This window comes from Elgaria multicarinata, chromosome 4, assembly GCF_023053635.1.
Source record: "Elgaria multicarinata webbii isolate HBS135686 ecotype San Diego chromosome 4, rElgMul1.1.pri, whole genome shotgun sequence".
NCBI classification, from domain to species: Eukaryota; Metazoa; Chordata; class Lepidosauria; order Squamata; family Anguidae; genus Elgaria; species Elgaria multicarinata.
In genome coordinates, this window is record NC_086174.1 from 54,309,114 (window position 1) to 54,336,725 (window position 27,612).

The 27,612-nt window shown below is 42.9% G+C and overlaps 1 protein-coding gene across 3 annotated transcripts in view; it reads right to left on the reverse strand.

The window, feature by feature from the left end:
* Window positions 1-1,103: 1,103 nt before the first annotated feature.
* The window catches only part of KIF26B (kinesin family member 26B), a 323,532-nt gene continuing 297,023 nt past the window's right edge, over window positions 1,104-27,612 (reverse strand). For all 3 annotated transcript variants that reach the window (XM_063124311.1, XM_063124310.1, XM_063124312.1), the window contains 4 exons: window positions 24,154-27,559; window positions 3,000-3,199; window positions 2,539-2,689; window positions 1,104-1,424 (listed from right to left, as the gene is read on the reverse strand). In XM_063124311.1, coding sequence (XP_062980381.1) covers window positions 1,276-1,424; window positions 2,539-2,689; window positions 3,000-3,199; window positions 24,154-27,559 — 3,906 coding nt within the window. In that variant the 3' untranslated portion in view covers window positions 1,104-1,275. The remainder of the gene's footprint in view (window positions 1,425-2,538; window positions 2,690-2,999; window positions 3,200-24,153; window positions 27,560-27,612) is intronic.

Below are 27,612 nucleotides of genomic sequence, written 5' to 3' on the forward strand. Positions count from 1 at the left end.
TGATGCTCTAAAGGACCCTGATTTGATTATTTAAAGCAATTCAGTTCTTATATTCATAGACCAGACAGCCCAACAGTTTCATGCAGTGGAGGCTGGAGTCTCCAATGGCAGTGGGGCACTGAATATGCTCCAGGTTTCAGTCAGAACTTTAAAGGAGCTCTCCAAGGTAGGAAGCACCTTGGAGAGCTCTTTTAGAGTTCTGACAGAAACCCGGAGCGAATTTCTCCGCCCCACTGACATCGGAGCCACCAGCCTCCACTGTTTGGGTTTACCCACAAGCATCTCCTTAACCACACAAAAAGGCTTGAAGCACCCAGAGAAAAGAGTAAGCAGCAGGTCTGCGTGAAGAATAGAAATAGGAGCTTTACAGTCTTCATTTGAACATAAAAAGTGGTGTTGTAAATGCAGTTGTTTCAGTGCCATAAACAAACAAACAAACAAAAAATCATGAAGACACGAATTTTTCCAGGGAGGTCAATGCCACATGAAGTCTTGTCATTCTGCCAGAAAATCCACATTTCTGTTCTTTTGTAACAAGGGCTGGGGGACCTTTCCTCTTCCACTGCTGTCAATTTGGCAGGGGGTGGGTTAATCTAGGAGCTTTTCCCCCCTTTCTTTCTTTGAGTGGCCTTACTCGGGTGTGCAACAGTAAAAGACAGTTAACATTTATTTATATGCGGTATCTGTTAAGAAATATCTCTACAAACACAAGTTACGTAGAAACAGCAAGTCAGAAATAGGATAAAACACCAAGAGGGAAAAAGATCAGGCTGTAAATACATTTCAAAAAAAATGTGTTTGATTTTTTGTCTTTTTCTTTTCTTGACTAGCACCATCTGTACACAAGAAAGTATGAACATAAATGTTTGGATAATAAAGATTTGCAAGGCACTTAAGACAGTTTTTCCGTGAATTTTTACTTTAATGGTGCCCTCAGCAGTGGCCCTACATCTGCTCTTCCTCCCTCTTCAGTTATTGGGGGTGGGGGAGTCACTTCTGCCAGCAGTTCGTATTTACAAACATGTCCTTAAAGATTTCTCAAAGTGCTCTTTCAGGCTAGGAGACTCCATATCCTTATTTCTCAGTGTCTTTGCTTTTCATCATCTGTTCAGTTTATGCTCCGCTCTTCAGCATCATAGAGACAACCATCTCTCCTCACACACAGTCAGAACGTGACACCAACCTTCATCCTCATTCTAAGTCTTTGGGGTGCTGTTCAAAAGGGAGGAAGGGGGTGGCAGTAGTCCGAAATGTTCTTGGGGGGGGGTCAATCCTTCACCGGCGCCTGGAAGTGATGTCAAAACAGGTGATCATCATGAGGTGGGCCTTGCAGTAGTTCACGCGGTTCTCTAGTCGCTCAGTCACACACTCAAGAGCCTCCAAGTACTCCAGCGAATCCAAGTCGAATACTTGCTCCAGGTCAACTGTGAGAAAGGAAACAGAAGCAGGTGGAGAGGCAGGACAGACCCAGCACATTGCCAAAAAAAGAGTCCAATCACACATGCATGCACAATAGATGGGAACCGAGGAAATATGGTTGGAAAAACATGGGCAGCCCAGCTATCCTAAGTAGGTTCTATACCAGGGCTCATGTGTTCTCTTGCACAAACTTTTGTGCAGTGGAAGAACATTGTTGGACTTTACTCACACAACCTTCTTGAGTATAGAAGTATATTCATGGGAAGACCCCAATGGGGCATTTATACCCCACCAATTCTCTTTCACCCCGCCAATTCCCATCTGCAAGTGGCACCCGCCGCTTACAGAACAGAGATTTTAGCCTTCCTGGGGCAATCGGGAAAGAATAAATATGCTCGTTTCTGGAACAGGGCAGGTGAGCGGAGCTCACATAACGTAGTTCTGTCCCGATCCAATTCTGATTTTGGGGCAAAATAATTCCCATTTATATCTGTTTATCTCTTTCAATGTGAGGTGTCCTCACCTATTAGATAGTATGGAGCTTTGGTTGTGTCTATATCTCTTTTTTAAAAAATGTTTTCTTTTAAGAAGTATCCTTCCTAATTTGAATGTGGGATTCTTTAATCCCTTTATGACTGACTTGTATGAACTGTACCCTTTTCTGGCTAAATGTAAAAAAACACAAAATTAATATCTTACAGAAGCCATTTCAACCAAGAGTCAAATTTGCCTTAAAGTATTATTTCACAGCAGGAGAGAAGATTTATAATATAATTCATATGTCTGAGCGATCTGAGGGCAAAAGGGGGGGGAATCTCATTTTCAGAAGCTGTGGAGTGAGACGCATAAGAGTTAATCTAGTGATGGCAATATTCTTCACTACAATGCTGTACAATTCTTGGATTCAGCTCTTGATCAAATCAGCCCACTCGGTTCCAATGTCACAGTTTAATAGGAATTATGTGGGAACAGCTCTGGAAACACAGTCAATCCAAATCTCTCCCAGGTCAAATGTCAGTTCAATTTTTGCTTATAAACATAGCTGTTCATGGCTTAGCTACAGCATTGGTAAACTCTTGTGTTAATGTAATACATCAAATAGAGGCAGTAAAAGCTTACATTCACTGAGCCATTTATTAGGATCCAGCATCAGATATTGTTTGGTCACTTCCAGCTCCCTCATTAACCACTCATACTTGGCCTTGACCTCAGCGATTCGCTGCTGCCGATGCTCCAAGATTTTCAGTTTAGCATTGAAGCAAACCACTTCCTGCTCAATATGATATATGAAGAGAAGAAGAAGAAAAAAGGAAAGGGAAAAAAATGAGTCCAGGTTAGATTTCCTTCAGCCAAATTATTGATAGAAACAATTACATAAACTCAACAAATGAAGTAACAGGCTATCTATTCCATAGTGTGTTATTTGACAACTTCAGATTTGTTGCTTTGTTGTTTAAAGTTCCCTTAGATCTAGGGAAAGGGCTAAGAAGTTATCTGTATACATAAACAAAATGCAGTAAGACATAATGGACATCTTTGGGAGTTTAAAAATGGAAATGACTAGGTTAGGGTGGCCTCACATTGTTGTCCCCCATGCGTCGTCGCTGGAGCCGCTCCACATCATCAATTTCATAGACCTTGATCTCAAAGGGCTCTCCCATGCCTCTTTGCGCACTTCGCAGGGGTCCATCTACCCAGCGTACTGCTGGGCTGGTAGGTTTCCTAACAGGGGATGTTGTGTCAAGAGATAAAGCTGGAATAAGTCTCCGCCTTTGAGAACCTAAACAAAACCAATTATGAGATGTTGTTATCATATGAGAAGTCTCTCATTTTGTTCTGCAAAGAGGAGCGTACAGCACGCAAAGAAGCAAGCATGAGGGATACTGCTCCTTAGCTCTGAACATTACAATCAAGAAGTCTATAATATCACAATTGTTCAAGTACTTACATGTATGGTTTTTGCTGTTCCATTTGACCCTACATTTGGACCAGTTGAGGTGGTGAATCTGCTCCAGGTGTCAGCCAGAACCTGTCAGAATTCTAAAGGAGCTGTCCAAGGTCCGGAAGCTCCCACTGACATCTGAGCCACCAGCATCCACTGATTTTGACCCTTACATTTAGCACAGGGATTGCAAAACATTATCATACTGAGCCTCCGGAATGAGAGACTGATACAACCAAAAAATGTAGCAGTAATTGAGATAGTGCAGCCATCAGAAGATAACATTTTGTAAACCACCCAGAGAGCTTTGGCTATGGGGCGGTATATAAATGTTGTTGTTGTTGTTGTTGTTGTTGTTGTTGTTGTTGTTGTTATTCTACAGGTCACAGCCACATGATGAAAGTGTAGCTCACTCAAGTTTGGAATTTCTTTAAAATATGGGGTAAGTCAAGCTGTGGGGATCTGTGATCTATCTATCTGGCTGTGACTGGTCACAACATACATATTACCAGTCACCACACGAAAAACAAAACAAAACAAAAATCCCCACCAGTTGGTGTCCTTACTTCATTTGTCCACTTTAAATCATTTCATGCCGTTGCATTTTTACTACATACAACAATGTGAAGCAAATTGCCTGCTCTTCATGTAGAGCAGCTCCAGATAAATGGTTTTTCCAGTGGTGAAAGCTCCCATGAGACACAATGCAGAGTGGTTTCCACAGAAGTGTAAACCGACTCTCCATTCAATCCAAGTAAAGGAAAACAACAACTCCAAGGCTGCAATCCCCTACACACTTGCCTGAGAGTAAGTGTGATTAAACTCAAAGGAACTTCCTTCAGAGTAGACAGATATAGGATTGCACTGTAAATCTCCTCAAATGTGACACAGCCAAATGATTCAGCTAGAAGAGCTCACCACAGTCCTGAGTCTTGTGGTGCCAGACATGCCAAAAGAAAAGGGTAAAGTGGAAAGCAACAGCCTCAACAAAAGACGGTATCACCCATCTTGAAAGACAATCATTATTCTTAATAATCACAACAAATGGAGAGAGTACAATTGACATGGCGGACTGACCGATATGCGTTAGAGGAGTTGAGTAACACTATGCCACATTCACGATTCAAAACACTTAGCAATAACTTAAGTCACCCATGACAACTCATGAATTCGTGCCTTCAACACCCCTGGTGTAGTCATGTTAGGGGGACTTGGAGGCCATTTTGCATGGGGTAGGGACTCCAAACAGAGCACTGCAGCTACTATTCTTATTGCAGAACTGTCCAATGTCTGCATCCTTGGGAAAATGCCATACTTTATGAAGAAATAAGAATCTCTTAGTAATGGTGCAGAATGTGCTTGGGCTTGGCTGGAGCATTACAAAACAATATCTAAAGAGAGATGTAACAATAAACTATGGAATTGCTTTATTTCTCACAAGGTTTGAAAAAAACATGTTATTTTCATTATGAGTGAAACTGTGGGCAAAATCTTCCCCCTCCAGCCTTTGGGTCGCCACTTGGCAATCTCTGATATAGGCACTGCCAGGAACACCCCCACCCCCAGCCTGCCTCAAAAATACGTTGCTTCAATTCTAGTACGGATTACTTTGAACACACAAATCTAAGCATAAATACTCTGGCTGAGAGAAGGAAAGAAGTGTGTGTGTGTGTGTGTGTGTGTGTGTGTGTGCGTGCGTGCATCTGTATGTAATAGAAATTTGGAGAAGGAGCTATTTTTTCTTCACCAAGTTACCACAGAGACAGATGGGAGAAATATATATCTGGCTTATTTTCTAGTTGATGGCTACTGCAGTGCACCTCCTAGGAGAGATTAGGACAATTTGGCCTAGATACTTGAACCAGTTTCTAAATGAAATCTCTTGGCTGTTAGATGTTAGTCCTATGCCAATAGGAAGGGAGCACTGTGAGCACACAGAGATTATTTTTAACCCCAAATAAAATAATTTAGATGACTCTCAGAAATGCACTTGCTTAACATTAAACATAAACTGCTCCAAACATTGCTCAAAGTATTTTTGTTTGTTTGGTTTAGTTTGAAAAAGTGTTGGAAGCTGCTTCACTACAGCTCATCCTCCCCACCCCCTGTTCCCACACAATCATAACAGCCAACTAACATTGCTATCTGAAAGGCTGCTGTGGTTATTTGACAATTCAAAACAATATTTGGGGAAACTTGTGGTGGTATGTCCGCTTCTAAAAAAAAAAGCCCTCCCCGTACCCCTTGTCCTTGGGAACAAGGTGATTGAGAGGGCAATCACAGCCCAGATAGATTCGATGGGCAGGAGTGCCTTCCAACTCCAAGCAGTCTTGAATGATACAGATTTTCTGGACCCATTTCAAACCATCTTCAGAGCGGGATACGGAGTTGAGATCGCTATGGTCACCTTAGTGGATGATCTTCGCATGAGTATTGACAGGGGGAGTGTGTCCCTGCTGGTACTTTTGGACCCCTCAGCGGCTTTCGATACCATCGACCATGGTATCCTTCTGAATACCTGAGGGGATTGGGAATTGGGGGCATTACTCTCTAGTGATTCCAGTCCTCCCTCTTGGGTAGGTTCCAGATGGTGATGCTTGGGGATGGTTGCTCCTCAAAAAAGGAGCTGTTGTATGGCATACCACAAGGCGCCATTCTATCCCCAATGCTGTTTAACATCTACGTGAAACTGCTTGGCGAGATCATCTAGAGGCATGGGGCAAGGTGCTATCAGTATGCTGATGATACCCAAATATATTTCTCTATGCCTTCGATAACAGCGTCAGCTAAGGATAGTGTGTCTCCTCTGAATGAATGCTTGGAGGTGGTAATGGGCTGGATCTATCACTCCAAATCACAGCCCAGATAGATGAGATGGGCAGGAGTGGCTATTATCAGCTTTGGCTGATATGTCAGCTGCACCCTTCCTAGAGTTGGAAGACCTAAAGACAGCGGTGCACACACTGGTAACCTTGAGGCTCAACTTCTGCAATGCACTGTACATAGGACTACCTTTGTGCATAGACCAGAAACTTCAACTAGTTCAAAATATGGCAGCCAGGTTGTTCACCAGCACACCTAGGGGTGACTATATTACACCAACATTAAAATCACTCAACTGGCTGCCAATTAGTTTCTGGGTGAAGTACAAAGTGTTGGTTATTACCTTTAAAACCCTACATGGTTTGGGTCCCAGTTGCTTATGGGATCACATTCTCCCATACAATCCACCCCACACACTCAGGTCCTCTGGGGAGAACTTATTCCAGTCAGCCAAAACTAGGCTGACAACTGTTAACCAAGAGGACCTTTTCTTCTGTTGCCCTGAGACTGTGGAATGGCCAGCTGGAGGAGATTCGTCAACTTAATACTCTCTCCAACTTTAAGACAGCTATAAAGACTAGTCTCTTCCGGCAGGCCTACCCAGATGTCCTGATTGTTATTTTAATATTGTATTGGTTCCATATGCTCTTTTAATCGGTTTAATGCATTTGATTTATATTGTATTGTTGTACTTAATGTTGTTTTCCACTTCGATCCAAAGGGAGGGGTAGGTAAGAATTATTATTATTATTATTATTGGTTGGAAATAAGATTCTCTTCAACAGAAAGTTGTTTGGTGGTGTTTTTCCTATGGAACATTTTCTGCTATGACATGAAGATTTTCTTAGGAAGAGAGGAAAAGGTAGCTAAGCTGCAGGAGGACACTCTACTTGCCCTGATAGATGATCCACGCATTTCAGATTTCAATTCACTGTGATTCTGGAATTAGATCTACATCTTTTCTGAAGATCGAGTGATGTGCCTTTGTGAACTTGACTGATCCTGTTTATATGGGTTCTCACCTTTTGAACTACATTTGTAAATACTTATTCATGTTGCTAAAAACAATATAGAAGTGGAGAGTGGGGGGATAGGAAGAAACAATTCTCTCCTACTTGCAGAAAAGGTGATGTGAAACTTAATCTACTTTAAATAAGCATTGATTAATGAGCTGCTTATTAGTCTAGACACAGAAGGCACAGTGTAACTTAAGAGGAATTCCTGCTGCCTCCGAGTCCCTCCATTTAGTCTCTGTGGTTTATCTGATTTTGCTTGAGATGGATTGTGTAAGAAAAAACATCTACACAGCAGTGTTTTAAGGTGAGTGCCACCAAGAATTCATGATCACAAAAAGGGGAAACTTCAAGCATTCAAAAAGCACACACACACACACACACACACACACACACACACACAAGTTTGACAGCACTGAGAATGCCTGTCCTTAAGATAATTATTTTATTTTCACATAAAGATAATATTAATTTCTGGTGTTGTATATCAATAAACCGACTATTTAAATTTGTTAGAAACTTGAGTCTGTGGCCTTTGACACTGGTTATGCTTTATCCTCTGACCCACTTGGTTGCAAGGTTGCAGATTTGAACTCAGATTGGACCACCAAACTAACCCTACAGAAATAGAGTATTTCATAGGATCAAATGGTAGTACTAGTGCAAGGGCACAATGGATGCCATCAAACCAATGCCGGTATTCAAACCCAGCCCCACTGCTGTGACTTATTATGCTACATGAGTGTAGATATGCAACTCTGGAAAGAGAGAGAGAACTGCCTCATGTTCTTCTAAGAGTGTATTGGCAGCGATATATTAAGTCTGAGATTGTGAGTTTCTTAGCAAGAGCAAGAAAAAGTTAGGGTGCAATCCTATGCATATTTAGACAGAAATAAGTTACTGACTGGGGAATGCTATGAGTTGTAGGATTAAAAATGCATAGGATCCTATGCACACTTACATGGAAGTAAGTTCCATTGAAGTCAGTGAGACGAACTTCCGAGTTAACGTGCATTGAATTGCACTGTTACTGTTTTTGAGTAATTAAATGTTAATAACAAGTTAAAGAAATATTTATCTCAATAGTAGGCTGTGTCTTGGACTTCAAGTTGGCTTCCTTTAAGAAAAGGTCCAGCGATGCAGTTTGAGATACTTGACCTGGAAAAGTGATCTTCGATAACAGCTTTTAAAACAGTTGTTTTGTTATCCTTCCCTTGCCCCTGTCCCCGTCCCCCACTATCAATACTACTACTACTACTACTACTACTTCTTCTTCTTCTTCTTCTTCTTCTTCTTCTTCTTCTTCTTCTTCTTCTTCTTCTTATTTATTTATTTATTTATTTATTTATTACATTTCTATACCGCTCAATAGCCAAAGCTCTCTGGGCGGTTCACAAAAATTAAAACCACAGTAAGACAACCAACAGGTTAAAAGCACAAATACAAAATACAATATAAAAAGCACAACCAGAATAAAAACCACGCAGCAAAATTGATATAAAATGAAAATACAGAGTTAAAACAGTAAAATTTAAATTTAAGTTAAAATTAAGTGTTAAAATACTGAGAGAATAAAAAGGTCTTCAACTGGCGACGAAAGGAGTACAGTGCAGGCGCCAGGCGGACCTCTCTGGGGAGTGTCACAGCTGTATGTAATGTAGATAAGAATTGTGTAGATCTGTATATAGTTTCTCACTTGTGTAAAATGAATCTGATCACTGCTTACTGATCACTGCTCTCTGATCACTGCTCTCTGTGTATGCCTCAGTGTGCTGATCTGAACTGATCTGAATTGAACTGCACAGAAGCCTGAAGGAAATAAACCAGCTCTGCTGTGTAAGACCTGCGTGATGTGTGTTTGTTTCTGAGCACAAACAGAGTTCCAGAAGGAGAAAAGTTCTGGCGCAATAACCCAACAAAGGTTATGGGCCCAGTCCAGTCCAGGAAGCCTACGCCAGCCTAACCCAGGCAGAAGAACCAGAACTTGGTGGGAACGGTGCAGTATCAGAACCAGAACCAGGAGTCTGCTAAAACAGAAAACTGTTGATGAAGGAAGACATCAAGCTAAAGCCAGTGCTGCAAAGTGAGGAAAAATCTCAGTCGGCTGACTCTGAGGAGGACTCTGAGCAGGAGGACGGTGAGATACCAATTCCTAAAGCAGAGGAAATGGCAGGAGCTAATATGTCTGGTTTGCATCAATTGTTGGAAAAGCTGAATGACTCTAACTATGCATTATGGTCTTACAAAATGCAAATGTATCTGATTCAGGCTGAACTATGGTATGTAGTCACAGAGGATCCACCAGATAGAGCAGATCCACAGAATGCTAAATGGTTTAAGGACGATGCAAAAGCAATGGCAGTTATTGCATTAGCTGTGGAAGACTCTCAAATTTCCTTCATTCAGTTTTTGAATACATCAAAAGAGTGCTGGAATGCGCTACAAGCTGTATATCAAAGAGAAACAGCGGGCAGTAAAGTAATTCTAACCCGGAAACTGTATGGAATGAAGCTGAAACTAGGGGAGTCTATGTCAAACCATTTGAAAAGCATGAGAGAAATCTTCAATCAACTCAGGGCACGAGGGATGGAGAAAAATTTAACCCTCGAGTATGTAGCTGGAAAACTACTGGAAACCTATGAAAGAAGACAAGCTTCAAAACAACAGAGCCTTAAACATCCTGTGGCTGAATTTCAACAAAGCCATAAATCTTCTGATGTGGTGGCTGCATTAAAGGCAAGGAAATGCTTTAATTGTGGTTCCACAGAACATTTACAGCGGAATTACAACAACAACAACAAGAAAAAGCAGTTGACAGCAAAGTGGAGAGAAGAAAACAACATGAATGAAGCTGAATCAACAAAGAAGTGTCTTCTAGCAAGAGTCAAAGAGACAATGAATCCTTGGTTTTTGGACTCTGGGGCTTCAATAAGTATGGCAAAAGACAAACTTTCATTTGTAACCTTGGAAACTTCTACTTCAGAGCAAAAGTGTGTTACCCTTGCAAATGGAACAAAAATCCAGATTTGTGGTGTGGGTAATGTATATTTTGATTGTCTGGGAGTTGAACTACAAAGTGTTTTATATGTACCAGAATTAGAAACAAACCTTCTAAGTGTGTTTCAGTTAACAGAAATGGGGTATGAGGTTTGTTTTACTGAAGAAAATTGTACTATAAAACAGGGAAACAAGGTGTGTGTGCAGGGAATAATGAAAGAATCTTTGTATGTGATTAATACTTGTACAGAAAATGAAGTTGTAGCCAGCAAAGTCACAACAAAAACAATAGCCAATTGCAAACCACACCAAGAGTGTATCCATTTAACTCATAAAAGGTTTGGTCATGCTAACTATAAAACAATTTCTAAGATTCCAGAATTGTGTGAAGGGGTGAAAATCAAACCATGTTCTAACTATGTAGAATGTAATGTATGCAGTGAAACCAAGTGTCATAAGTCAAACATTCCAAAACATAGTGAGAGAACAACAAAAAGAATTTTTGAATTAATTCATGCAGATCTTGCAGGTCCTTTTGAGACAAGTCAAGGAGGAAACAGATTTTTCTTGTCTATTGTTGATGATTACAGTAGATTTGGATTTGTGTATGTGTTAAAACAGAAGAGTGAAACTTTTGGAAAGTTTAAAGCCTTTGTTAAGTGGAGTAAAAATAGATTTAAAGAACCTATAGCTAATCTAAGAACGGACCGGGGAGGTGAATTTCTTAGCAACCAATTTAAAAAATTCCTCAGTGATGAGGGTATACAACATGACCTTACTGCTCCATATTCACCATTTCAAAATGGAGTTGCAGAAAGAAAAAACAGAACCTTGCAGAACATGTTAAGAGCTCTATTGAAAGAGTCAGGATTGTCTAATCTGTTTTGGGCAGAAGCTTTGTCCACTTCAAATTATTTGTTAAACAGGCTTTACCACTCTGTACATGAAAAAACCCCATATGAAATGTTTTACAAAAGAAAACCTAGAGTGTCACATATACGGGTTTTTGGAAGTAAATGTTTTGCTCATGTTCAGAAAGAAAACAGACCAGGAAAACTAGCTCAAAGAGGATTGGAATGTAAACTGTTGGGATATGATACACAAACAAAAGGCTATCGTTTGTGGTCTCCATATCACAAAAGTGTAATTGTAAGCAGAGATGTAGTTTTTCACGAACAAATGCAGGAAACAAAACAGTATGTAAGTTTGCCTGTAGAACAGAAAGCTGTAGAAACAGAAGAAATTCCTGAACAATCTCAGCAAGAGAGGGAGGGGGAAGAAACTGTAGAGGAGGAAACTATGCCTGTAACTATGCCAAGACGATCGGAAAGGGAACGCAAAGCTCCAATTCGTTACTCAGATGAATACCAAAGCAAACAGGTTTCTCATAGAGCTTTACTAATAGCCTATGAACCTACTTCATTTGAGGAAATTCAGGAAATGGAACCTACAGAAGCTCAGGGCTGGCATGAAGCAATGTCAGAGGAAATCAGAGCAATGGAAAAAAATGAAACGTGGGAGCTAGTACCTTTACCTAAAGGTTGTAAAGCCATTACCTGTAAATGGGTATTCAAAATAAAACAAAATGAGAAAGGACAGGTGGAACGTTCAATGGTAAAACATAAAGAGATGCTTTTAAAGCTGGGTCTCAGATTGTAACACAATTTAAACAACATGCGCAAGAGGAGGACTGTTAAGTATATGAAAGAAATACTTGCTTAGTCATTAAAATTGTGTGTGTATGGCTATCTCAGGGTTAAACAGAGAAAGACTATCTGTGGGTAATTACCTTGAGATAGAGGCTGTTCTGGGAACCTTGCCAAGATTCTAAGTTAGCCTCATCACAGCTGTATGTAATGTAGATAAGAATTGTGTAGATCTGTATATAGTTTCTCACTTGTGTAAAATGAATCTGATCACTGCTTACTGATCACTGCTCTCTGATCACTGCTCTCTGTGTATGCCTCAGTGTGCTGATCTGAACTGATCTGAATTGAACTGCACAGAAGCCTGAAGGAAATAAACCAGCTCTGCTGTGTAAGACCTGCGTGATGTGTGTTTGTTTCTGAGCACAAACAGAGTTCCAGAGAGAGAAAAGTTCTGGCACAATAACCCAACAGGGAGCCCATTCCACAACTGGGGTGCCACAGCGCTGCTGCTGCTGCTGCTGCTGCTGCTGCTGCTGCTGCTGCTTCTTCTTCTTCTTCTTCTTCTTCTTCTTCTTCTTCTTCTTCTTCTTCTTCTTCTTCTTCTTCTTCTTCTTCTTCTTCCTTCTCCTTCTTGGGTCTCAAGACTTCAGAAGTTGGAGAGCTGGCACCTGCTGCTACTGCTTGTCTTCACCATATGGTGGGCATTGTGGTCCTGTCCCAACCCCTGGCTCTTTTCCATGTGGGGGAATGGAATTATGGGCTTGCTTTCCACCTAATGCCATAGTGCACTTCCTGGCCTCCAAAAGAAAGCAGCAGCTTACTGTCTCCCTGTCACATTTGTCTGGGATTGACCCCAGAACTTGTTCCAACCAATGAAGAGCATAAGTGATGGTGGCAACTGGGGATTACCTATGGTACTTGAAAACTCTTCCATGGGAGTAAGGGATGCAAATACTGGGAATGATCTCTAGCTGCTGCCTAGCTTTGCTATAGAAAGTAACAAGCCTGATGCCTTCATTGGAGCGGTGAAGATAACTGGCAGCAAGAGCAGTTGGGAATTGGTTCTGCATCCTCCTTCACTAAGAGAGATTCAGAATCTAATTCTGAAAGGATCATGTTGCTGCAGTTTAACTCACCTGCACCAATGTGGCATTTAATGCCATGTTTCATGAACCTGTAGCATATGGCTGACAGCTACAGTCTTTGTGGGCTCAGACGCTATAGCAACAGCCACTGAATACAGATGATGATGATGATGATGATGATGATGATGATGATGATGATAGGAATAGGAATTAATATGACAATTTCTTCTTAAAGAAACAATAACACAGACAACTCTTTCATTGTTCAAGTATTCAGCATACCCTAAATGCATGGCCTTTAGTCAGCCTTCCATAAATGCACTACGGAGGTAGCAATGATCCTTTCACAAGGAGAAGCTCTTTGTAAAATCCAAATAAAAATCCACATATTCATTTCTGGTCAATTTATAAATTGTTTATATTTACTAGTTAATTCTTTCAGCCATTCCCTGCCCCACCAACATCTCTTCCACATCTGCCCTGTGGCTCCCTGATCCAGCGTCATTAGTTTTGAGGCAGACCATTTAGAGCCTGTAAATAAGCACTGCTGTCAGAAGGCTGCTCCTCATTGAGCATGGCAGACTGACAAGTAATTTGGGAGAAGTCCCAGGGAAGATGTAGGTCGCAGGAGACAGTGTCCAACACCCACATATCTCTGGCCACCCGTTGAATAGTGATTCCTCTCCCCCACTCCATTTCCCCTACAAACGCTTATCTTTACAGGGACTGGATTTCAGCTCACTATTTCTGTGCCAGTTGTCTGATGCTATTGTATATGGAAGTGATTCTGAGCTGTTTATTGTCCTAGGCACTCCAAGCCTAGCTTTTTTAATGCATTAGTTTATTCCCTTTCCCAGCCTTCCCAAAAGAGAGGGGCCTGCTCCAGACAAGCCAGTGGCAATTGTAGGCTAATTCCAAGCCAGCCAAGTTAGCAGGTTTTATTTACAAGTAGCCTAATGGTGTCCAACTCAATCATGCATGTCCCATGGCGCTTTCAACGTGCACAATAGCCCACTGCTAACTTCCTCTATTAAATCATTCTTATATTCATGCGGTCGAAAGCTCAGTGCTGGCACGTGGTAGTCAAGCGTGTAAAAAATGATTACTCTGATCCCTTTCAACACAGATTTGCTGCATGAAATGGCCTGGCTGTGACCTGAGAAAATCAATGCTGTTGTTTTTAATGAACAAAAAAAAAATACAAAAATAAAAAATTGCAATTGGGGCCCATTCCACCATCTCTGCTTTCCAGTCAGCATTCAAGTGTTTAAAAGGGTCACCAAGCACAGAGGATCATCCGCTGCTTTTACTACTATGAACGTCACCAGCAAGGTTAGAAATATATATGAATTACCATCACTGTTGCCATCATCGTGAACTGTGGACGAGCTGAAAAGTAAGTATGTGCAATGTTGTTTGGTTCTATTCCAAAGACTGTGCCCACAATCCAACACAAAGTTAAGTATGCTTTGGCACACGTCACTCTCTTGCATTATGGCTCATCCTAAACAGGAGCTGAATTCCAGTTCTTTTGGATACTTCTTTGGTTTATCATTCTTATTAGTATATTTTCTTATGGCACATTTTTCTGGCATTAGAAGTTGAGATCGTAGTGATCCATAGATTCAGTTCTGAGAACGTTGGAAAGGAAACACTGTCCTGCACAGTGTGTGGTTTTGGTTTTTGAACATTTTAGTTGTTTTATGTATATTATTTATTTATTTACAATATTTATATACCACTCCACATCCAAAAGATTTCGAAGTGGTGAACAACAGCTAAAATCAAAGAATAAAAACACTGTATTAAAAATTTGGCAGGTGTATCACCAAAGTACACAAGCCAATATGACCTGGAACAAAATAATCCTCTAGATCCCAAATGTGGCATTCCTGCTTCTGTCGTTTACTACTTGGAAATCATTATCAAGAAGTTACGAATTTATCTGCAGGGACGTTTGGAGGGAGTGGATTTTATTATCTTATTTAGACTCCTTCCAGTAAAGTGGGTAGTAACACTTACAAACAATAGCAACAAAACAAATGCATCAGTACAATAATCTGCTAACGAAATATGTTCAGAATGCTTTGAGATGGATATTTTTACGTGAAATGCTTCTTCAGTGACCCCAATATTGACAGATTCCAGCCTTCTCAGCAAGTGTAACTGTCGCATCCACTCAGATATTGACAAATAAATCCTTATTGGCATATGATGGCATTTGGAACTACTGTTCTTACAAATTACACAGATAACAAGAGAAGTCTAACACCCAAAAGCAAGTGAGGAGTAACATTTAATCTAATTATTGGCACTTCTTAGTCTCTGTGTTTTGTTTTAAAAAAATAAGTCAGTTCTCCTAGAAGGGAAGCTTAGCTTAGCAACAAGTAGGAGAGAGCATGAATTGTGATTTAAAACAAAAAAACAAAGAACCATACAGCTTGTAAAATCTCACAGCATGAAGCTTTAATTATCTCTAATCATAAAGGTTCCAGTGTAAAGCAAACTGAAAGAGAAACCTCACACATATTTGAGTGTCAAAATTGACCCAAAACAGTCAGAGACAGGCAACACTGACATTGGGCAACCCTATCCCCCACATTGCTTTATTAAATGTTAATACATGTTACTCATCTCTCCTTCTAATAGTGAATTGAGGTGGGGCGTGCTGCCAAAACTGTAGCCCAAACAAGGCCACTGAGTAACATGAAAGAAGTATCAGCACGCTTGGGAGAATCCTGACATAAAAAAATCTTACTTAAAAAAATCTAAGGTTGCATCCATCCCCCCAACTCCCACCTCACAACAACCCAGTGAAGACTGAGCATGCTCAGAAGCCATGGGGTGTAGAAGATGAGCTGAAGAAGAAAAAAAATGGACAGGGCCTGGAATGTTCTGTTTGAAGGGAATGGCTGGTTGGAACCCTTAACAGGAACACTCTGTTTAGAAGAGAGGCTACACTGAAACATTTCGTTTCGAGCCCCACTTGAATGACTCGATTTCATTCCCTGAGCCCTTTGCTGCTTTCCAGGATCTGCTCTGAGTTGAATTGGTGTCCCTTTCTACAGACATGACCGTTGCTTCTTTGATGTGCAAGTTCAGCTGTGTTAAGTCCTACTAGTCACATCTGAAGAACCTGTAGCTGGATTCTCTCTCCCAAAGCAGTCATCCACATAAACTCTTGTATGCCTCAATACCCATGTCCTTGATCTCCCTTCCAAGTGAGCCAGCCCTGCCCTTGCCAGCAGGCAGCCAGCCAGCCAGGAGCAAATTACATTGGGGCCCTTTGTCTGCCTGCAACAAGCTGCTCTCTAAAGACTGGCCATGACGCGCCATTCTTTAAAACCCAAGCATGCAGCTTCTGCTGCACTGAGCCTTGTCTTGTGGGCTTAGCACGTTTCCAGTTCTGAGCTAATTGGTTTACAGAGAAGCAAAAGCACTAAAAAAAAGAAACAAAGTGAGCACCAAAGATCTTGTAATCTATATAGATGTAAACTCCTAATGATGGAAAACTGGTTCTCTGCCAAACCAGCATTACAGTCAATAATTAATCACAGTTTCAGGCAGACGAAGAACCCTTCTATCTATAGAAAATGTACATGGGCCTGTTTTATACAAACCTTAGTGTGTGTGTGTGTGTGTGTGTGTGTGTGTGTGTGTGTGAGTGAGTATGTGTGTAGTCTAAGGAAGAACTCAAAAGTTTCCTGGGAAAACCTCATCCTGTTGCAAATGATATTCATTTTGTGCTCAAGGGCTTGCTATGGATTGGAAACACCACAGGGGGCCAGGAACTGGAAGTCAATAAATAGCATGTAAGGGGGGGGGGGAACCAAGACGTTTGTGAAGATTTTTTGAGAGCTGAAGTGACGCCTTGATGCTGGAGGTAAACCTAATTATAGGTTTGCGTTTTCTTTCCTAGACTCATTTACTTGGAGTGATACACCTGAAGAAATGGACATTCACACTGAGGTGGGGGGGAGACGTCAAATTTACCTCAGGTAGAAAGACTTCTACTGGTTTAAACTCAAGAGCATTTTGGTGGGCTGAGACTGAAAAACTAACAATAGTAATATGATCAGCCCTATAATAAATCCATTGGCAGCTGCCTCCCCAGTGTCTTCCCTTACGTCCAATGCTGTGCTGCTGCTGCCCTGTTTTCTACCCTTGTGCTCCTTTGCTCTTTCCCCCTTTCCAGATTTCCTTGTTGTTTGTCTCTCTTTCCTCATCTCTCTCTCTCTCTCTCTCTCTCTCTCTCTCTCTCTCTCACACACACACACACACACACACACACAGACACACACACACAGAGGTTATCAAGTAGTGATGAGAAGCGATCCTTTCCCCCTTTTTTTTTCTTAATGTTTAGTCAGCAAGCATGCTGTACAGCAAAGCGTCTGCTGTCGAGGCTCCGTACCCGCCATCTTGATTTCCCCACAGCCGCTTTGTGAATCTGAAGATAGTGGGTGCAGCTGGGGTGTCAACAGCAGGTGCTGTGCTGCACAGCACACATGTCCAACTAAATTATAAAAAAAGAAAAGAAAAAATGATGTAGTATAGTGACAGACAACAGTCTCAATGAGGAGCTGCCCATGCTGGGTGCTGATGCTGCACCTATTTCCTGCTCCGTCCCACCGCATTATCTGCTGCTGCTGCCCTTCTGGTGGTTGTTTGGGCCCCATTCCTGGGCTGCAGGACTCTGGACCTCTGCCCCAAAGTCCAGCCTTAGCAAAGTCAATGTGCACAGAGGCACTCCCTAGAGAGCCAAGCAGTCTCCTCATCACTGTTGGTGACCACTGCTTGTTCTGTTTTCTTCAAAATCTAGCAAAAGGGAAGCCAAGAACTGTCCTCCTTAAGTCAGACCTGATCTATACATGGAACAGAATGAAATGGTGGAGTTCTGTGGTGACACAATGGGCTGTGCCATTTGAGATTGGAGGAAGAGAATTACATTTTGGATACTCCTCTGTGGGGAATGGTAAAGTTTCCGTAAAGCACAGCAATAAGTGAGCTGGGATAGAGGGGCTATAGAGGTTCTTTTATCAGGAAAACTGGTCTCAGGTAAAGCAGGCCAGGAATCTTAAAGACTAACAACTTTCCCCTGGCTCCCAGACAATAAAAATGCCTTCATTTCCTTCAGTGCTATAATCAAAAGGTAAGCTGATTTTAGTTTTGCATGTTCACGTTGTTGTTGTTTTAGAATCCTCATTGTCCACCAATGAGTTCTGATTTTTCACAGTAAGGCTGTTGCTAGACAAGGCCTTAGCGTGGTGTGAGGCCCGGTCTCCCTCCTGTGCATCCAGACGCACAGGGGATTCCGGGGTCAGGCCGGGCTAAGACCTCGCTTGAACTGGCATAAGCGGATTCACTTATGGCCCGGTTTTTCCGCAGCCCTGGCCTCAGGCCGGGGCTGTGGAAGGTCTAGCAACTTCCGTGGCTTTTCCCGGCTGCTCGCTTACTCGCATGTAGCTGGGAGAAGCCACGGACTGGGCACAGCGCTCCATAAGACCGCTGTGCCCATCAGGCCGGGGGGAATCATGGGGGGGGAGATGGTGGCCGGGGGAAAGACTGACCCGGCAGGAGTGAGTGGGGAGAGAACAGTGGGCACGGGCATCGGGGACGGGGGGAGAAGAGCGGGCACGGGCCTGGCAAGCGGGGGGGGAGAAGATCGGGGATGGGGACGGGCCTGGCGGATGGGAGGAGGACGGGCGAGCGAGCGGACGGGGGGGCATCAGGCATTGTGGGGGGGAATCAGGGGCAGGGGGAGCGGGGGGGCCTTTATTTTTTTTAAAAAAAACCACTTACCTTGTCTGGCGGTGCGCTCCTGCGCACATGGCCCTCTAACTGGGAAACAAAATGGCGGACGCGACGGGGCTTTCCCTTGCCCTGTCGCGCCTTACGTGTGGAAAAGGGCGACAGTGCACGCTAGTTGCAGCGTGCCGGCGCCCTGACTCCCGGTCAGATTATCAGGTAGGTCTAGCAAGGCCCTAAAAGTGCATACAAAGGCACTCTCAACAGTTAGGCCATTACTAATCTATGTTAAGGACTCTTGAGTATGTACTCCTTGCTTATATTCCCAGGTTCAACTTATGACTTCTCCAACTAAAAGGATTTCAGTTATCCTGGAGAGCTGCTGCCACATCTAAGTGGGGTTTGCCTGCATACTGATGTGCATAAGCATTTGTGTCATAAGCATAATCCTGGTACCCAGCATAATTTCCAGAGAACCACTAAACTATCTTTCACCATGGCATTCCTAATTTTAAAAGCACTAGGTATGATCCAGCTAAAATGAAGAACCTTTGAGCCCTATAGATTTCAATGAGAGAGGGAGATAAGTACATTCTGAGCACTCCAATTAAAATCAATGGGACTTGAATGTCCTTAACTTTGTCTGGGTCATGTCTCCACTTAGTACTATTGCTTTCCCTACTATCTGCAGTGACAGAGCTGCTGCTCTTTGGTGCAAGCAAGCAGCCTTATGACTGGCTGAAGCCAAGAGCTGTTATGCCAGCCACGCTGAGGATTCTTATAAGGAGCTACACTTCTAGCTCCGGGTAAATATAATTTTTTCCTTATAATGGCTAGTAATTACGTGGATGTATGTGTCAGTCTTGCCTCTCAGCGTAAGTTATCTGGCTATTTAATCACACCTTCCTATTTGAAGAAAAAGTTACCTTAGTCCCTATTCACTCTTAGGGGGCAGAGGTTAACAGGAGGGAGGGGGAAACCTGAGAATAAATAGCTGCGCGGATGCTAGGAGGTGGCGATGGAGGGAAGGTTTGTCACAAAAAGGCAATTATAACCAACTTGGCTGCTCTGAAATGGAAATGGCATTAGGAGATGGGTGGTCTGGTTAACTGAGGCAAAGGCAAAGCAGCCAGAAACAGAAGGAACCTACTTACAGCCCTGGCTCTTACTGGCCTCTCAGCCCGATCCTATGAACATTTATGCAGAAGGAAGTCCCATTGACTGGGTTTGCACAATCACTACAGTTAACTGACTGTTTTGTAACTTAAACAAAGATGGGTTGAAGCACATGCCACTGTGCGCTGGGTGACTTTTGAATATTCAAACTCCGACTGGGTTCTTGTTGTGTCAGCCGTACCTAGCAAGGATGGGTTGCTGGCATGGTTAACAAACTACCCAGAACCATGGGCTGTTTTAGGGTTGTGGGTGGTTTGTTGACCACACCAATAACCCACCTTCACCAACAAGCTCTAGTCGAGGCTTGCATATTCAAAATGGCCACCTGCATGCACCTCAGCCCACCATGGCTTAAATTCCTAAGTAAGTGCCCATAGGACCGCACCCTCTGCCTCTTGAGCTATACAATTGGAGCAATAATGATGCACAAAGGGAAGGAGTGGATGAAAACAAGTTTGAAGCACTTACATAATGAAGAGAGACAAACAATCGTTAAATGTTATTTACAAGAACTGAATCCAGAATCTGCTATGAACTGTCCTTTCATTGTTTCAGTACAGTGAATAGATAACACTAGGTTACAGTGGCAAATAATGGAAAGTTTAGGCCCTCTGTTAAAGAAGCAAGAGGAAAAAATCAATATATACTTAGGGAACAGGGAGGTTGGTGACTAAAGGGAGTGTGTGTGTGTGTGTGTGTGTGTGTGTGTGTGTGTGTGTCTATGTATGTATGATTAAATACAACTTCTTTGTTTAAGCTACAAAACAGTCAGGTAGCTACAAGCATCTTCCTGTGCTTGTTATGCTTAGAACCTGAAATGTAACCAGGACTAAAACTGAAAGGTAAATTGGTCTTGTCTTTCAAAACCTGTCACGAACCCTTCGATTCCCAAGTTCTAAAAACCATTACATAAGTACATACAAGTAGTGCACTTAAGAAAAACCAAAAAAAAAAAAAAAAGATTGCAATCTCCAGGAGACAGGGAGAAAAGAGGAATCTGCCTCTGCAACATGTCGGAATTTCAAAAGTAATTGTGAAACCTGACAAGACTGTTGGTGATTTCCTTAAAAGTCTTTGTGGCCTCTCTTAAAGGCGCTTTCTCTTGATTCATGTTGATCACGCCTGACAGCTAGCATTTCCGTTAATAATAATCATAAATAAACCGGACAAGGTCACCTGACCTGAAATGAGCATATCTACAGCACCATATCCATTATAGCAATGCGTCTCCATGACAGCAAATCAGGAAGGGTCCAACACTCTTGACATCACAGATTAAAATAATATCCAAGCAGAAATGCCTTGGGTTCCTATTTTATTTCATTTATTTTAAAAAAAAATCATAATGGCAATCTTTTATACATGGACAAGGATTAAGGGAAGGAGATCTGTCTTTAAGAGAGAGGGGGAAACCTGAAGTACTACTACTACTTTTATCCATATGTTAAGGCTAAGAGACTCCCCCTTTGCATCCCAGCTTAATCTTGACCCAGTGCTGTAATCATAATCTTGCTTTTATGACCACATAAATCTGTTGACATGTAAAAGATTGTGCTTCTACAAAATATAGAAATATGACTTTATTGCTAAGGGGGTGAGGGAGATGTAAAGAGAAAATATGCTCTAAGGCAATGAATGACTTCATTAATTCACAAGCAAATATTTAATGACAAAAAAAATCTTTGCATTGATTTTTTAATTTTTAAAAAAACATGACCTGCTACAGACTTAATTAGAAACAGGTACAATCCATTCAAAGTGCTGGTCGGACAAAAATAGATGCATTCAAGCTCAAAATTAAGTGTTAACTTGTCCCTCTTGCTTTACACATGCCCGTCTTTGCACAATTCAGTAAAGATGAGCTTTACACATCGTGCTGAAGGTCAATGGATTTAAGCTATACCAGGAAAACAGGGCAAGCAATTCCCAGAGAAAGTGTCTGAGTGCTGGAAGGGAGCTCAAGGGTCAAGCCATCTGAACACCTGCATTACACCAGGATTTGCTAGACTTAAACCATCCCTGACAGATGCTTATTCAGCCTCTTCAAAAAACTACAGACAAAGAATCCTGTGCCCCAACAGGAGAAATGTAACTAGAGTGTACCAGGTATCAAAAATATATCCAGAATGTTCCAGCCTATGGACTTGAACTACTTCCTTTCCTTTCTTGAGGGAGGATTTGAGAGCAAGAACAGCAGAGGATACATCACATAGTGGTGCCCACACATTGCAGATGGGGCTGTCTGCTACATCAAGAGAACTATTGGCAGAAGTATAGAATGATATTTTCTATATAGCCAACTTTTTAGTGAACAAACTCCCAATGGCTGTAACATCATATGTAGGCCATGATGGCTGTCGTATATAATTCATGTAGTTCCCTCCTTTTCAGATACCTTGGAGGCAAAACAGTGGAAGTCCCTGTCACCTGAGAGCAGAGAGAGTAGGAATTCACATCCAGTATGGTGGGTTCTCTGGGAAATTTTGAATTGGAAAGTTTTCCGGAAAATTTCCCTACACAAATTAGATGAACCCACATAGGGTCATTTGCATTGGCAAAACATCGGTTTGGATTGGAAAAAAAATTCAACGCAGATTAAGTTCATTTGCATAGAAAAAAAAAATCTGTTTCCATCGGAAAATGTTCTGATGCATACAGCAGGAGTGGGCAACTTGCGGCCCTTTCGGTGATTTGGCTTACAACTCCCATCATCTCTCACCATCACTTATGCCATCTTGAGGTGACAAGAGTTGAAGGTCAAAACATCTGGAGGGCCACAAGTGGCCCACCCTTGCCTAAAGCAGGAGTCCCCAACATGTCAGCCTGCAAATCTCTCCAGTCCTTGCTCTTCAAAAATGTATTTTTAATAATAACCCCCCCTCCTTAAAAAACATTACAGCACCTGGTTCTCTTTCCTGTTCCTGAACTTGCCACTGATCAGTTGCTCAGCAGGCCAGAAGAGAAAGAAACAATTGCTCCCTGGCCCCGTACAAACTTCTTCTGTCCCCTGTGCTTTCTCTCTCTCTCTCCAATCTCAGTCTGTAATCTTGCTGATTCTCCCTACTCAAGCCCTTTCCTCACAATTTCTCTCCCTTCCCTAGCCTTCTTCTTTCAATCCCTTCTTAGCCCCTAGCCTTGCTCTGTCTCTCCCACTCACCCCTTTATCTTGCTGTTTCTCTCCACTCCCAGCTTCTAGCCTCACTATTCCCCCCACCTCTTTACCTTGCCATTCTCCCACTCCTAGACTTTAGTCTTGCTCTCCCTCTCCCCTCTATCACTTCCCTTCCCTCCCGCAACCTCTAGCCTAGCTATTTCTCCCAAGCATTCATCTTTTTTGACTAGCCAGGCCCCCCACAGTGGCCATTATATGACTAGCCACATCCTCCATAGGACTCATTTTGTAGCGGCACCCACAGCATTTTCTCAAATTCCCAAGTATGCCCACGGGTCCAAAAAGGTTGGGGACCCCTGCCCAAGGGAAATGTAATTTAGCATGTTTATTTTACTTGTATTTAATAAACAACAAAGTTAAAACAACAACAACAACACTACCCCATGTTAATTTTTTGCCCAAGTAAACACAAGGTTTTTTACCTAAAATATTTGAGGGGTGAAACTTAATGTGATTGAAATGTTATATTATGTAGAAATTTTTAACAGAATACCTGTAAAAATGTAAAGGCAATAGCATGTATATCTATTATAGTGTTTAAATTTAAGAAAAAAACAAAGTTGCTGCTGGAAACTGTTGACCCACGAATTAATTTTAGCCATCCAAAGAACTGCATGATATGTTGACAACCACTCATCCGTTTCAACAGAATTCAACTCTTCCACTAAGGTTGTTGGGGCACCTTCAGTTTCACTGGCACTATGGCCTCATCTACACCAAGCAGGATTATTGCACTATAAAAGTGGTATGAAAGTGGTATATAAAAGGCAGGAGCCACACTACTGCTTTATAGCAGTACTGAAGTGCACTGACAACTGTTGGGGCACATTGACACATACCATATACCGCTTTCATACCGCAATATTCTGCTTGGTGTGGCTCCTGCCTTTTATATACCACTTTATACCACTTTCATAGTGCTATATCCTGCATGTTGTAGATGAGCCTTTGTTGTCTTTGTTCAATTTCACTCTGGGCCATGTAGGCATTTCACTGACATATATGTATTCTCTCACATATTTTCATTCTCCAAAGAAGAGAATTCTGCTGCCCTGGGCAAATCTAGCTTACGCTGAAGGCTGGCTCACCTTCCAAACGTTATTTTCAACATGAACAGCCAAGGACATACCTGGATTTGAACGCTTCTTTGGGTTTTTGAGACTTCGGCACCTCCCACTGGCTGAGCTGCTGTTCTCGCTCATAGAGTCTTGGGCTGAGGACGCACTTCCTGTTGCTTCACTGTCTCTCATCATGCTCTCATACCCACTGCTTCCTCCACTGTGGTAGAAGAGGGCTGTTTTCCCCATGGCAGGTGGCAGTTCCCCGCTCAGGACGCTGCTGTTGTCACTTCCGTGGCCACTGCTACAGCGGTGAGGCTTCCTGGGTGGAGTGATCTTGCTGTAAGGCGATGGCAGCAGGTGAACTGGTGACTTCTCATCTCCATGAACGCCACCACGGTCATCTGTGTCCGAATTCCTGCGCAACTGCAGTCCTCTCGTGCCTGCACTCCCCTGAAGCAGCTCTGAAATCCTCCCATTGACAGCTCTGAGGGGCAGTTTTGAAGAAAGGCCAGAGCTCCTGTTCCTGCTGAGAGACTGCGTGGACCAGGACATATTCTTTCCATTTGGAGGCAAATTTGAACTCTGTCCCACAGACTGAGGAAGGGACTTTGTAGAAAAGCTAAGTGTTTTGGTGGTTGAGGCAGCCAGGCTCCGAGCCTTTGGGCTTGCCAAAAGGAGCTTACTCACTGCAGAGATCTTTGACTGACTGGCCTTTGGCGAGGCACCGGCAGACTGAGAAACACCACAGTTAGTTGGTGAGGACATGACGGTGCGGTTGAGACTTCTCCCAGCTCTGGGCATTGTAGTGTCTTTGCCAGGACTCATCTTGGAGCTGACAGATGACAGACTCTCTGCCCTTTCCAATGACAGGCACTCGTAATGGCTCCCAGTAGACCTTCCCAGGGAATTGGTTCTGCTAGCCAGCTGTTCAAGTTTGGCACTGAACAATTTACTGCTACTATTGTTAGCGCTCTCCATACTGGAACCCTTTTGTTTCCCATTCAGCTCATCAGGAAAACCAGCTAGAAAAGGTACTGGCTGGTTTGAGGGGCTGCTGGTGCTGCTACTGCAAGCACTGTGCTGAGGGCTGGCCCTGTTCTTCTGATCAAGGCTAGATTTTCTGACAGGAGGCAATGGTGGTGTCCCCTTTGGACGTGTGAGAACACAGTGCTTAGGAGAAGCAATCCTTCTTTCCAGGCTAGCTTTTGAAGTCTGCGACAAAACAGGAGAACCAATGACATTGTTCTCCTCAACATAATGATATGAAACTGCATCCAGGTCTTCCAGCTTGTTGGCTTTCTGGAAGCTTCTTGTGAGGCTGCCATTTTTTAAGCTCTCGGTAGAATGAACTGGACTGTGAGTTGCAGAACAAGGCAGTCCCATTTCACACCCATCTACAACCCTCTTCAGGCTTTCAGTTCCTGGGGAGCTAGAAGTCTCTCCGCTACTACTACTAAACCTGTCTGCCAACTTCTGCTTCTTATTTTGCTCAGATATGGCTTCTGACTTAGGACCAAAGTTTTCTTTTTTCACGCTGTCTTCCCTCTTTAGCCAAGGATCATCAAATTTGATCTCTTTCCTTATACTGGATTCCTTCATTTCTTGAGAATGGATTTTTTTTGCTGGTGATGCTACCACTGAAATACCCTCATGCGTCTCCTGTGCCTTAAAGGGATTAACAGCAATACATGGATAGACAGTAATATTGGTCTTCATTGGCATGAAACCTTCACAACTGCTTAGACTTGCTGTGTTTGATATTGTGACTGTTGTCTTTCCCAGGGCAGATATTTTACAACCTTTGATGGGTGACACTTTATTAATACTTTCGTCAACCACCTCTGGCAGTACAAATATATCCTCAGTTGCTGGCTTTTGCTTGTCATCTATACAACCCACACTACTATTCTGTACAACCCTTGCAAGCTCAGAAGCAGGACCTTCTGCCATGGCTTCCCCATGGCCATAGCAGGCTTGCGCAATGAAACTGTGGCATGACTGTTCACCATCACTTCCGGTACTCATTTCACTCAGCCAGGAGCTAATAGATGAGCGCCTGCTTTCAGCCTCTTCGGCTTTGTCCCCCAGTCCCATTTTTGGAAGAGGCAGAAACTGGGTGATGCTGACCTCAGATACAGGAGCTGTACTGGCATAGCATTCAAGATCTTCACTAATACTGCTAATAATGCTGACTGGCCTAGAGCCAGAGGCCAAAGCTTGCACAGAACAATCACTGTTAAAGCTGATTATACTCGTTGGCCGTCCATTCTCCAAAACCCCGCTAATGGTCAGCTCTTCAACCAGGGTGAAGACCAGCTCATCCTCGCCATTCAGCTCTAATGGCTGCTGTACTGTGACCATGGTGGTGCTCAAAATCTCCTTCTTCGCCTCGGGAGAAAGAGATGGTTGCTGCTGCTCTACATTGTCAATAGTCTCTCCATAATCACCACTGCTGGAAGACAGTGACTTTTTCATGATCTGAGGGCTCATTCCAATGGGAGGGGTGCAGATCTCTGGCTGCATCAGGGACTCACTGGACACCATCCCTGAATCCTTGCTTAGTGAGGATGGTGGAGGTGCGGGGTTGGGCAATACTCCCTTCTGGGTGTAAACTTTGCACCGCTGAGAAGGAGAGGTTGGTGGTTTATACTCAGATGTCTTGGAAAGGCTTGCAATACCAAGTCGTGGTGAACCCATGGGCCGGGGCTTGCTTTCTACAAAGCCACAGGTGTTAAGACTTTCTCGGCTGCTTTGCAGGTCTGTACAGTGGGACTGCTGGGAACAGTTCATCTGGCTGCTAGGGCTGCCTGTGACACTCCTAGGGGATGGAGGAGTGGAAACCTCATTAAGCATTCCAGTGTGAACGGGGGAATGGTTTCCCTGAATTTTGCTGGTTGTTGCATTTACGTTTTCCTTGACATCTTTATCCAGCTCCTGGCAGTCCGCCAGGCCCTCATCCCCGCCTGGCTCTGACACATCACTGTGCTCTGCCACTTGGCCTGACAAAGGGCACTTAGTCACTTGGTCAGAGCTAAACTGAACAGGCAGTTCTTCAAAAGGAAATTTGTCTGTCTCCTCACTGCCGTCAATGCAATCTAACCTCTCCTGGAGCTCCGCAAATGTATTGCACTTCAAGCAGTCTCTCTCAGAGGTGCTGGGGTCTGTTTCGCTCATTTCCTCCAGCTTGCCTTCATTTTTGGCTTTCTGAAGGGCAGGAACTATGGGGACAAAATCAGGGGGGCCTTCGTTGTCTGTCAGCTCTTTGTCCGAGAGGGCTGTACCATTGGGACCAACGTAAATGACAGTGTCGCATGACTGTTCACTGCTAGAAGAATAATCGGGGTCACTTGACAAGTGAAGAATAGGGAAGTCTGGATCAACAACATTCCGAGAATGGAAAGGTCTCAACTGAGTCGGCCGCCGCATTCTCCCTTCTTCACAAGAGCTTTCTCCTCCAGAAGAGCTTGATGTGTACTATGAATGGGAAGAAAGATAAAATGTTGGAATTTCAAGCAATCCCTTCCAAG